Genomic DNA, 13,876 nt, shown 5'->3' with positions numbered 1-13,876 from the left:
ACTTAAACGGCATGTGACTTTCTATAGTGAGTTACAGATCCCAAGCAATTGTAAAGCTGCAACCCTTGAGAGCTGCAGCCACTTTGCAGAAGATGTCACATACCTTAGAGGACAAAAATCACTGAACCAGGTCTAACAACAGTTTTCAAACTTCAGGTTTTCATCAGCAGTACAACCAAGTTTCAAAAGTGAACTAAATGCTTGTTACTTGCTTCTATGAGATGGGCACAAGTTTTAACTTGTAACTCTAAGCTACAAAACCTAAAATGACTACAATTAATTATGTTATTTAACATCAATATGACTTAAGCTCTTGTCCTTAATGGTACCAGAAAAACTTATACCTTTAGGCTTTTCTAAAGTAAAATTAATAACATTTTGGGGGGAAAGGGATTTTTTTCCCCCCAGTATACTGCATGACATTGTACAATACTAATACTTTGCTAAAAGCAAAATATTCAGGGTAAGTACAGAGGAGAGCTTAAGTGTTCTAGCAGAAATACTTACTGCATTGTTATAAGGAACTGCTGCATTGAAACACGAAAATAGTCCAAAAAATGAAGTCCCTTGAAACACTAAAGGTTTGGGGTTGTAATAACAGTGCAGCAGGATAAGTAGAAATGAAGGTGTTTCAATTTGATCCAACTGTAACGTGAGAGTTCAATAATTACATTTGTTAGAAGTGAAAGAAATAACTCAACTAATTAGCCACGCTGTTTTGCAGAAAGTACAACTTTCTAACATTCCTAAAAAAAAAAAAAGAATAATTAAAAGAGAAAGGCTTTATCTTTTGTGAGTAAGCCATGAAAGTCTAGAGGGAAAACTGATAATTAAAAAATCCCTATATAGCAGGCTTTTTTCTTAATTTCAGCTGAAGAATCAAAGCATTAAATGGGGTCACGCACTTTTGTTTTCCTCCTATAAGGGAGGAGAAATGCCGACGATACATTCATATGAGGTTGTTTTTTTTTTTTCCTAAATAATTCGTAGCAAATAGGATTCCTTAGAAAACAACTTCATCTCCTGCATTAAAGCTCATCTGGAAAAGGGGTCGTTCACACTGTTTATAAAACTCCACCACATAAAATGTGTAAAAAAACATATTTCACTAAAAATAGCTTGCGTAAGTAAGGGATTAGAGTAGTTTCTACTGCTGTAATTGTTCCTTTGTAGTTTTTTTCCACGATGTTTTTGAACAGTGTTTTTAACTATGTTTATTAAAGTCAGCACATCAAAAAGGATCAAAGAGAAAGCCAGTGAGAACCAAAGAAACCCCAAGCGTATTGCGTTGTCTCACTGGGGAGTTATGCAGATTCAAGTAAACAAGTGCAAATTGTTGAGGTTTTAATGAAAATTTTCTACAATTATTGTATCTGAAGTCATTCTATATAATAACATCTGTACAGCAGATGGCCATACTGTACAAAAGGCAAGCAACGCTCCTTTTTCTTTCTCTGTTTTAACAGTACATCTGAGATGACTACTTTTGTCATTGCACTTAGTGTGGTTCAGCAAATAATTCGTAAAATGCAGCTGCTGCAGATGGTCACAATAGTTATTTGACTGTAAAATCAAAGACACAGTGAAGTATTTGTGTATTAGTTTCATTCTGTAAAAAGGTCTGACATGAAGCCCATTCAGCTCAAAAGGTGCATCTATAAAATGTTCTGCAAGAGGAAAAGTAGTGAAGAACTGACACATTTAAATGCTCCTTGCTCCCAAGACACAGCTACCACACTTTTTTTTTTTTTAAATTGAGTTAACTTGCATAATTTCTTTGCAATAATAAAGCAAATCTAGTTAGTAACTGTGGCATTCTTTAAAGCAATTCAACACAAGCTCATAACATTGCTTCCCCCAAGTAGGATAATTTAACTTGTTCCCTGAAATTGTATTTCTCACTTTGGTTTCTATCAGACCTTTAATTGCAAGCTGATAATTTTATACAAAAATCCAAACGATTTATTATTAAAAGGTTTTGGATGGTTTCAATCAATTTTGCCAAAGTGTATCTTTTGTACTACTTGTAACAGAACCATTTCTAGCACAGCCACACCTGCATGCAAAATGTCATGCATATGCATTTATTTTTTCATAAAGTAAAGATACGTCAATTTTAGTTGCATAAAATGTTAAAAGAGTCTTTTGAGGTCTATTTACTGTCTGGTAATAGCTGTTCTTTATACAGAAAACCTAGTTTCCATTTTCATTCATTCAGGATCAGTACTGCTGTATTTAAGACTGCATGTTACGCTACAAACATGCTGAGGATTGTGACATGAAAGATGAAGATATATTTACTCAGGCTATCAACAAAATTGAGGCAGAGAGCTTTGCAGCAGAGTGTTTCTGAAACCTTAACGCACACGGCTAGGTAAGTCCTCCTTCTGGGAGGATGAAGAACTCCAGCGTAAGCGACACACTCTGCTGAGTCTGCCGAATTGCTTTGCAGTGCAGTGACAGAACAGACTCGGCTTTGATATATTGAACTTGCTGTGGACACCATAATATACCATGGGACGGATAATGTATAAATGATAAAGGGGAAGTGATGGAAAGAAAGACGATTATAACACACAAAGAAAACGAGAACTATTTAAAGGATATTAAAAAGACCCTTTACTCTGTCGCTGGGCTTTCTATGCCAGGATTGCGATATGATTGGAAAAGCGTGGGAATGCAGTCACCGCTCCTGCCTGCACTGCTGTTTATTTATGGATAAATCAGGAGTTTCAGGCTCCAGCACTTTCACAGGCTTTCAAGTCCTCTGAATCTTAAATTTTTCATTTTTAACTTTTAAAACAATAAAGAAGTACTGAAACTTGCTGGCCCTAGGAGAAATATTTCTGATGAAAAAGAAATAAATCACCACCCAGCTTGGCCTAGAACTCACTGCTCTCAGCTACGGACCGTTTCATTGCTTGAGCAGCTCTGTCAAATACCAACATCTGGCTCACCTCCAGATCATGCAAATGTACCATCTTGTTAATTATACTAAAAGACTAATAAAACAATTTATGCAGATATTCAAAATGTCTTCATTTTGAACGAGTATCTGGCATTCACATTATTGGAACAATGAAAGCAGCCATTGGGACTGGCACCCTCATTTTCTCTGTGAGCCTCTCAGCTGTGCAGAGGAAATATGTAACAATATAAAACTTTATAAGCCTGGAACAGAATAATTGTAGGACCAAGTATTTACATAGTAGCATATGTCAGGACTCTGAACTATTGGGTCCTAACAAGAAAAAGTAGATTCTAAGTGAAAACTGTCAAAATGTTGTTCTTTGAAGTGTATGCTGCATTATTAGAATCCCAGAATCTTGCAACTGTTATTCCATCCAGAATTCTGTCAATAAATTAGTTATTACAATCAAGGGTGTACTGACTACAAAAGTATGCACTCTTGGGTGCTACCTCACTGCAAGGAGAACTCTGGCAAACAGACTCTACTGTGGATTTGCTATTTTCTGCCATGCATTCACTAGGCTAGCTATAGGAGTTCCACTAACAAATGGGTACTGGACCATCACTCGCGCAAATCAGCAGCACTTCTAATTATCAAAAACTCTTACCTGCAGTTTTATGGCCACCTTTAATATTCAGGCTTCCACTGAGGTTTGACAAAGAAGCTAACAAACAAGGTTTACTTGGATGTGGGACGGTTTCCATAGAAACGACCATTTGGACGGTGTGAATGGAAATTTTCTGGAAGCACGAAAGTGTTTGCCACAGGTTTTCTTGTACTGAAACTTTCTGTGCAGCACTGCTGTTCACTGCAGGTAGTGAACCCCTTGTACTGGAGTGTTTGGCTCCTGAAGCGACAGCCTCATCTGGATGAGTACCAGTTGATGGAGCAGTCTCCTTCCCAGGCTTGTTGTCATTTGTCGTCATAATTTTCTTCAAAAACTCTTTTAGTTGATCAAGTTTGATAAAACTCAGATTTGCTTTCAAAGGTTTGGACACATCCACATTGACGTCAGCTGTAGGACAGAATTTGAGATAGAAACATCAGAAGTTACAACACAGCTATTCAAGCAATGAAAAAACATAAGCATTCACTGGAGATATTCATAGAATCATAGAATCACTCAGGTTGGAAAAGACCTTAAAAATCATCGAGTCCAAACACGACCTAACCATACAAGACTAAATAACAACCCTCCATTAAATCATGTCCCTGAGCACCTCATCCAAATGGTTTTTAAACACATCCAGGGATGGTGACTCAACCACCTCTCTGGGGAGCCTGTTCCAGTGCTTAACAACTCTTTCTGTAAAGAAGTGTTTCCTGATATTCAACCTAAACTTACCCTGGCACAACTTGAGGCCATTTCCATTTACCCTGTCACCTATCACCAGTGAGAGATTATTCCTATTGTGGTTCATTAAAGGAACTGAATCACTGGTAAAACATAATGAGGCAATACTTTCATGAATAAATCTGAATTGAAGTATCAGTAGAAGGACTACAAGCAATCTTCACTATTTACAGTTCTAAAGGAAGAATCATGTCTCAATCTAAATCTTATTTTCTTGTTTCTTCCCAGGGACCACCACAACTTTCTGAAAGGCAAACACTTCATTTGAGTTTGTAGGAAGGTAAACACGTAGCCCTTTTGTGTCAAAATGTAAATATACTCCACATTCTCTTGAGTTTTCCATACAGTAGAAATATTTGACTAAATTCCAAAGGCAACAGTGAACATTTTCAACACATTTAAAATGACTGAATAACATGTATATTCTTTCCCACATGGCTTATAAGTGGCTTTCTTCAAAGCATTTCTATGCTGAATTGAAAAATTAAGCCAAATATAAAACTAAAGTATTTTTTGATTTGTTTTTCAGAGAAATTGAAATACATGATATTTTAAAAATATCATAGAGTCACAATTTTTCATTTCTTTAATAAAGGATTTTGCTACCTCCCACTGCTAAAATAGTCAATGAAATTTCAGAAACCAATAACAACATGAACACCATTGATAACAGTTGTATTTCTCATAGTTGAGATGTTGCAGTTACCAAGATTATTTCATAGATGGAAAGCAGGATTTTACGAAGTTGAAATTTACTGTTGTGCTGCTGTCTGCCCCCTTATCAGTACATTATACTTCATTACAGGAATCTGAGTTTTACTTAGTTTTTAAAATGTTTCATTTCAAATTAAACTTTCACTCGGTATTGAGGCAACCACCTGATCAGTGGTAAAAGCACGCCTTCACCTTGCTGTTTCATTCCTGTCCCCCTTTCCTTCAAGAGTAAAAAAGGATTAAAATTCTCTTCAGATACCTAAGCTATATTAAATATTCAGAGAAAACAGTGCTACTTAGTTCCAAGTTATATTATCAACACATAATGGAAACCCTGTTTTTTGAAGGTTTTACACAGATTAAGGGACATTTAACCCAAATTAGGACTTATATTCAGGTTGTCCAGGATCACATTCTACTCTTAATGCAGATGCAAACTGATAAACTTGATTCTCCCACCCTCTAGTAAATCAGAAACTTGTACTGCAAGGGTAAAGTGTTGCAGGAGCAGAGATTTGGCTCTGTTCTTAAGCTCGTACTCGTAACTAAGAGTCCCAGGCACATGGCAAAGCCACACTCTGACTCCCCAGAATATCTGTATGTGCAGTTAGAGATTTGGCATCTCAAGAGTTTGTGAATTTTAAACTGGCACTTTTTCTACAAAGATATGATAAACTTGCCATGAAAGATTTGTTACATCTGAATGAAAGCACAAAAATAATCATCTTAGAAAAAACAAAGCTAATTGAAATCTAAGATTGAAAATCTATTTTAATTGTTACTCTCAATTTTTATCATTAGTTTTCTGAAAATGTATTCTTTTATGTCAAAATCTTCCACACTAAGCCAAAAGCCATAGTAAACACTAGCAAACACATGAGCTTAATAGAAAGGCAAGTATCAAAGCTAGGGAAACTGGACTATAGAAGAGGGAAAGATTTTTAGGCATCCAAAGCCAAATGCAATTGACTTGGAAGATTTTTCAGAATATTTATGCACCACTCTTGTTTAAAAATTAAAACCAAGGGAAGAGACATTGTGACACTTGAAAATCTTTCTACCTTCCTTGGCACTAAAAATACCCTGCCTCTGCACAAAGCTTTGGTCCTCTCTTCCCTGTGAATGGGGGAATGGAGTGCTATGAAAAAAAGCGCAGACACATGGGACATTATGATGTTCACTTATCTATGACACTCAGATGGAAAGGAGAGGAGCATTTTTAAAAATGACCCAAGTTTGAAATCTGACTCACACCAGGATTTGGGTCCTTGAGCCTCTTCAAAAAGAGCCTCTTGGGAACTTAATTTTCTTTGTTATATAATAGTCGCAGGATACTGAAATAAAACAGAGTTTTTGGCATTGCTACACAATTAAGTACATAAGATAGTACATAAAAGGAAAGCATTCCTCTGCCCTAGTGTGAGGGCTTTCATACTGCACTTCTTGGTCAAAGGTATGTTTTAGTGTTTTCCTATGGTAGTGGAAAAAAAATCCCAGACTAAAAAACCCTAACATCTGAAAACTACTTAGGTCTAAGTTGGGAGGACAAGTGTCAAACTAATGCTGGAGAATAAAATGACTGAGAAAGACCTGAAGAGGAGCTGAATGTGAGAGCTTCAGTTCCCTACGGGTTTTGTTAGGGCAGGGCAGAGAAGCCATGGGGCTGGTGGAGCTCTGAGCTGGGATGTACCTATGTTTAATCAGAGCTGTTACTCATTTTTACAAACAAAGCACTCCTCCAAAAAAGCAGTAAAAAAATTGATACCAGAACACCAGAAATGCAAATGGCTTCCCTGCTTTCTGCTTGGAAACCACACATGTCACGCAGCAAAAATGCTGTCGTGACTGATAACTTGACAAGGCTTTGTATTAAGTTATTATTTTACAGTGAATCAGCCCCGACAGAAAGGGGTGGCAGCCAAGGAGCGTAAGTGCAGAAAATGTAACTTTGGAACCTTCACTGCAAATATTTTAACTATCTCATAATGACATAGGTTATTTTTACAACTGGGGGGAAGATTATGTAAGGAGATTCTTTGGCATTTTAAATAAAACATTAAAAAAATAGAACTCCAATTGTGTAATCAACATGTTTTTAGTCTTTGTCCCGTTCTACTATTTATACTTAGGAACTTTAAAAGAAACTTTAACATTCCCGCTAAGAAAAACATATCTAAGTGGTGGACAGCAACAGTGAAAACTGGTGAAATATGAAGAGTTATTTATAGCAGTTGATGAAGATGGATGTTCAGCAGTTTCTCCAGCTATCCAAAATGGGCTAAAAAGAGATGTTACAATGTAAAAGGTCACCTTCCATGCAGCTGGAAAAAAAATCGCAGGGTGTAAAATGCAGCGATAACAGTATTTTTAGATGATGTTAAACACCTTGGGAAGCACACCACACATTCCATACCAGTAGGAAAACATGGGTTCTCATAATTCAAACAGCACTTTGAATCACCCCAAAATTATATCAGAATCTGAACGGAGCATGAAGTAACTGAAAGCCTCCTTTAACTCCTCAGTTACATTGCTACAGTTCTCTGCCTACCACTGACTATCTATCACACATACAGACTGATGCTTTAGATTTAAGGCATAGCAGTAAGATGGCTGTCTCCTATTTCCAGCAAATAAATAATAAGGGAATTACTGGATTTGTAAACATACTGTGTTCAAGCAAGTTATTTCTGATTACATTTTAACAAAGCTGAGCTAGATGATATCAAAGCAAAGTATTTATTCGAGTGTAGTATTTGAGTTTTTCTTCCTTGCTTGCAGTTTCTTCACTACATCTCTTTAGATTATGAAGTAAATCCATGTCTGTCAATTATTAGTTTCTAATTACCCTTCACAACTTTCTGAACAGCTACTAGGAAACAGAACGATGAAATAACTAGTGAGTTAAAAGGAGATTAGATAAATATAAATAAATTACACTTATTATATGCTCCCACCACACCAGGAGATGACTTAACAGCAAAAGGAAAAGAATCACATTGCAATAATGAAATCAGAGAGGGAATTCAGGTCCCAGAGGCGATTCTACGGAGTTTATGTTAATGTACACCTTGTGGGGGACCAAAAATCAACTGGAATAGTTTCCTGAAAACGGTTTCCAGCTATTTTCTCATTTAAAAAGTTCCAACTTCACTTGACCCATTAGTCATCATATTACTTACATTTATTATGTATTTTGAAATCTATTACAAAAAACCCAATGGATTCAATATGGCCAGTTTGAACAAAATCATAACATCTATAAAAGAAAACTTATAAGCAGTGCACAGAAATTCCTGTCTGAAACAATTTCTTTCTTTGTCATTTTATTACTTATAGCTTCAGATAAAAAAAAAAATCTGGGTTATGAGTATTTTACTCTTGTTCTCTGTAACATTCAGATTTGTATTGTGAAGATAAAATTTTATTCTGTGAACTTGGGATAATGATATTACTAAAAAGAACTTTTTATTTGGTGAGCTAAAGATGAATAAGCAATACAAAAATAACAGAGCTCCCAGTAAGTTGCTTTAGGTCAGTAACAGCTCTTATTGAACTCAGCAGGCTTATTCTAATATATACCACAACCTAATGTTCACCAGGCTAATATTTCTATGACTAACAAACTACCATAGGATTCTGTTAGTCCAAAAATCAGAAAGTAAACTTTATGAAAATTATTTATAAGTTCTATTTATAACAGTAGTATCTATTCACAGAGTATAAGAGATGTTGAACTATGAGAGAAAAATAAGGCATTTCTCAAGAACTCTTGACTTCTTGTACACCACATTCTGCAATGGATCTTTCATTTCCCACAGCTAATATGGAAAGGACCAGATCTCTCCCTCTCTGGAAGGACACATTTCTCTCTGTCCTTTAACCCACGAAGGCTGTAAAACACAAAAGAATATAAAAAACATAGAAGAAACTATTTGCTCTAAACTCAGGACAATTGAATTCCTAGTTCCAAACAGGACAGGAGCAGACATCAGGCATGAAACATTTTACTATCCATAATATCCTTTTCTCTGGGAGCCACCAATCTTGATGTAAGAAGTCTAATAGAAGAAAAATGAGGAAGGTAAAGGTAGTCTTGAGTCCTGATTCTGATTTGGAGTCAGGGTGGCCGTTCAATAACAGGGAAATGGATGAATTGCAAGTATTAAATTTATTTAAAAGAAAAATGGAAAGCAAGAGACTTGTAAAGAAAAGACTAGTTGTATTATTCTCAATTGTCCCTGGTTAGGCATCAAAAGAGAGACAAATTAAAAGAAATTGAAAAGCAAGAAGAACCCAAAAGAATTGTTTTTATCTTTTAATGCATCACTCCCAATTTGGATCAAGGAAAAATGAAGAAAGAAATTTGAGACAAGGCTTCAGAGGCCATCTGCAGTCCATCTTGTGTTCTGCTTCTGTGAGACAGATGCCAATTAGTCTGGAAGAAGTTGGTAGTCATTCCTCAGTACTCATGTCTACCGTAGTTTTCATGCTGCAGCCCTGCAAAAGAAGTTCTCTAAGGCCAATATAGCAAACTGAAACCATCAGGGAGCTTAATAAACTCAATCCAAGTGTTCGCCTGTGGCAGCAACTCCTGCTTCCATGACTCAGTGCACCTCTGACATTATGCAAAGTTGACATTAACAGCTTTAACCATTGCCTGGGTTTGATATCTCAGACAAGGCTCAGAATGCTATATTATTATTTTTAAAAATTGCCACACTTAAACCAAAATCAATTATTGTAGGTCTTGAAGACCAAAGACAATACTAACAAAGAGTGGAAAGTTACTATTTTTTACAGGACATTGGCTGAAATGAAGTGACCATGCAACAATGAAATACATCACAGAAGCATGTCGAGGGTTGTGTGGTGAGGCCAACATATACAGTGGGCTCTACCATGAAAAGAAAACTATGAAAAGAAAACTCTAGCTAAGAGAAACATTAACTCTCTCAGCAGAGAGTCAGAGAAGCTGAAGCACAGAAAGAAGAAATACATTGTTCGAGGCCACGGACCACATTTGCGAAAAATAATCCATAAATACTGAATATTATCTGATTTAGCTGCTGAACAATACATTTGTATTATGTATGTGATCTATGTGAAGAAAAAACAAAAGGGCAAGTTTTAAAAGAATGCCAATATACTGTAAAAGCTACCAAGAAAATATTTTCAAACTTATCCATGTGGCTTTGGTGTGTAGTTTCCATTTCAGTACTTAGAAATTTAACAAACTAAATTTTATTGAAAATAAATGCAGCCACTACTGTTAGAAAGGTACTTGGGTAATTTTACGCATTATTACACTGATATTACAGACAATAGATGTGTTACCAACAAGGTGATACCTACAGGCCAGTACACCTGTTTGGAATATTTCTGCTTGCCCCCTTAATCAAATAAATATCATTTCATGCCTACAGTGTCATTGCTTTAAAAACTTGTTTGTAAAAGCAAAAAGGAAAAAAAATCTACTAGAAAGTCGAAATTTTTGCAAATGACCCAGAGTTAATTAGAAAAGTCTGCACCCTGGCCAGTTCCCCTTCTCATGTGTCAGCTCTCATTAAATCAAAAAATTCTCATTTCAAAGTTAACAAACACCATGGTTAACAAAACTGTTAAACTGGGATCAAGTGGGCACATTCCTAGGTTTATATATGATGTCATGCTAAGCAGCCCACAGCTGAACTTGCAAGCAGTATGAATGATTTTTCAATATATTAAGTATCTGATCTAATGCTAATTTTCTCTCTATAGGCTAACTGTGCTGGGAACAGGTGGCCCTGCTTTCAATTACGGAGGGCTAACATGCCAGTGTGAGGCCTGGATTAGTTCACCTTCTCACAGGGAATTTGCCTCGGTTGGGAATGGATTTATTATGGCTTCACACATGGAACGGGGCTCATGTCAGCTGAGGGTAGTGATACATCATATGATTCAAATTAACCTGCTGTGGACTGCTCCGCAGGGCTGATATTGTGTATTAAAATGACGACATTTTTAAAACAGCTTGAAAGAAACCAGGATTGCTGAAGTGCAATGGTTCCAATTTGTTCCAACTAATCTATCACCTGCTGGAGATATTGTTCTAGTGGGTTTCTGGTAGCTGCTATTTTCCAGGTTTCTCCAAACCACTGACCTTGCTAATGGATACAACTGTTGCCTTTGGAAGGCAGGGAAAAGCTGGAGAGTGGGACGTGCAGTTTGTTTGGTGCTGTCATGCCTAAGGCAAGGTCTGGTGCTCCCCACAGCACAGTGCTGGGAGATGGGCAGGGACAGCCCCCACCCTGATCGTATTTTATCACTGAATAGGAAATTGCTTAATTTTACCAGGCAGTTTGTTCTGTAGAAATGATTTCCAAAGGCAAAATGTCAAAGATCTTTGTTATTTCACATTCACCTTAACTTCTTCCCAAGAAAATACTGGGGGAAGAAGACTCTGGCATAAAACTTGTGTTTTGCATGTGTGTTTTAAGGCACTTTGTATGAAGCTGCACTTCACAAACTACTGAGATGCTTTCTATCCTTTACATGCAGGAAGAATACATCAAAAAGACAGCTTTTGCAGCTAAGAAAGTGCAGTTCATTGAAAAAAATCTACAGAAAGGATTAGTGGATAAAGATAATAAATTTTAAAAAACTATTAAAACAAGATGGTTATATGTGTTCCCCACCTAATGACTAATACCTAATGCTAAAGCAACAAATTGTTCACTTACATGTATTAGACAAGAATTAAATGTACAATCCAGTAACAGATTGAATATAAAAGAGAGGGGTCATGTAAACTGATGTAGATGGAATTTAAAAAATTCTAAATAATTAGTTACTGTAGAAAGAGAAAGAATAGTCCTGTAATGCATCGTGGGGTTAGGGTTGAGGTCTGTTCCCACAGGCCTGATGATGAATGCTTATTTCTCCTAGGATCCTATTACCTTAGATCTGGAAGAAATATCATTTTTCTTTAGTTGCCAAAAATGTACAAAATAATCAACTCATGTGGCAAGAAGTGCATTAACGTATCCTGTTATTCTCATTTAATTAGTGGTTTCCAAGTTTAGCTACTTGTAGTTTTTTGATCTCCAACTTAATACAGGCTGACAACCTGGTTTCCTGTGTGGTGAAAGTATACAATTTTTCTGGGGAACACTATCTACTTATCTAGTTCAGCTGACAAAGTATTTATAAGAAGAACAATTTTTACCTAGGACAGCAAACACTGGGAACCAGTTGCATTTTTTTTTTTTTTTTCTTTTAACTGCTTGTATGCTAGGTTCTTGCCATCATTAAACACTGGTGTGTTTTACTGCTCTATCTGAAATACAACTTCAGCATGCCAACGAAGTATTTCTTAAGAAATACGGCACTGCAATTGAGCAGCTGAACTCCGAACACTTTAAAGCGATACCAAAAAGCTGCCACATCTAGACTTCTGGCTGCATAGAGGCAGATTTCAAGAACACGCTCGAAAGCATATCAGTGGTGCCTAACTGCTAGTCACTGCTAGCACATATTGCCTCCAGTACATTTTAAAAATTTCCTCACTGGATTATGAAATGCACATACATAAACAAAAACGAAAATACACAATCTGTCCTTAAAATATAAACTGATTAGTATCATTATCTTCCAAACGTTAAAAATAAAAATAAAAATAAAAAATCTCTAAGCATTTTAGGCATGAGAGTATTGGTACACCAAAAAATTGGAAAAACAAGAAGGATAAAAGAAAACGGATCTGGCAGCAGTGACCAACATAAGCACACTTCAGTAGTGTATTTATTTAAACAATTTAGCTATTTGTGACATACAGGAGACATCATAATAAATTTGTTTTGCTGTGGCTCCTGTCCTTAACAAACAACTACAGGCTTAGTTAGGACCTGGTGATGCAGACACCTTCTCCAGATCCATGCTTTTGCTTGGTAGGCCAAGCTTTCTTATCCTAGAAGCAGCTGTGATTAGAGTACTTGTTCCCACACTGGAATTAGCAACTTGTCTTCCAGTAGTCTGCTGAGGAGCTGTCAAGCTTTCCTAACTACTTTTCAATTTGCTACTCTGATGCAATTACATGAGGAAAGTGTCTTTCACTACTAATAATGGAACAGTTCTTGGTAAAGGTTACCTTATTTGAAGAGTTGTGGCAACAAGAGAAAAAGAAAAATCTGCAGATGAATGCAGAACTGTTTTACTACATTACACGGATAAAACACTTTATTAAAATTCAGCGTAATTGCTGTTGAGTCATGCTTAATGATAGTTCCAATTAGTAGGAAACAGATGATAAAAACAGTGTCTTTTGGCTAAGAAGAGACCCTGGATGAAAGCTCTGAGGTTTTATTTGCTTTGCAAGAATAAATAGTCTGGATTTTATGATGCATTAATTTATGCTTTTTTTTTTTACTTCTTTCATTCCCTGCTTAGCCAAATACCAGGGAAGGGAGAGATTTAACACTGATTCAGGATCTGGCTGAATTACTGAGAATGGGGTATGAACTGAGACCACTCATGAATGCATAATTTGCAAGCTGGTACCAACTTCCTGACTTTCTAGCTTAGCCATCCTACTGACAGGAGTGTGGCAGGGAAACAACTTAAGGTGTATAATAAATTAAATATAAACCTGAGCCAAGCCACGAAAATGAGAATCTAAAGAAAAAGTGTAGAGGAAAGACAAGGGATCTGAGAATATAGGAATTTGCCGGAGATAAGGAGAAAGATGAGTAGTAAAAAAAAAAAGGAATATCAAGGAGAATACAAGAAAACCCACCTGGCAACAGTGACCAAAAGATTGTAGTGTCAAGAGAGAATACATTTTCCTTTTGGCCTTCCAA

At 36.4% G+C, this 13,876-nt stretch overlaps 1 protein-coding gene across 7 annotated transcripts in view; it reads right to left on the bottom strand.

Moving 5' to 3' along the window:
- VPS13B (vacuolar protein sorting 13 homolog B) overlaps window positions 1–13,876 on the bottom strand; it is a 416,489-nt gene that overhangs the window by 89,364 nt on the left and 313,249 nt on the right. For all 7 annotated transcript variants that reach the window (XM_010709173.3, XM_010709170.3, XM_019614165.2 and 4 more), the window contains one exon: window positions 3,579–3,986. In XM_010709173.3, coding sequence (XP_010707475.1) covers window positions 3,579–3,986 — 408 coding nt within the window. The remainder of the gene's footprint in view (window positions 1–3,578; window positions 3,987–13,876) is intronic.

The sequence above is a fragment of the Meleagris gallopavo genome, chromosome 3 (assembly GCF_000146605.3).
Source record: "Meleagris gallopavo isolate NT-WF06-2002-E0010 breed Aviagen turkey brand Nicholas breeding stock chromosome 3, Turkey_5.1, whole genome shotgun sequence".
NCBI lineage: Eukaryota > Metazoa > Chordata > Aves > Galliformes > Phasianidae > Meleagris > Meleagris gallopavo.
Note: the sequence above shows the minus strand (reverse complement) of the source record. Positions and strands in the feature narration are given on the sequence as shown.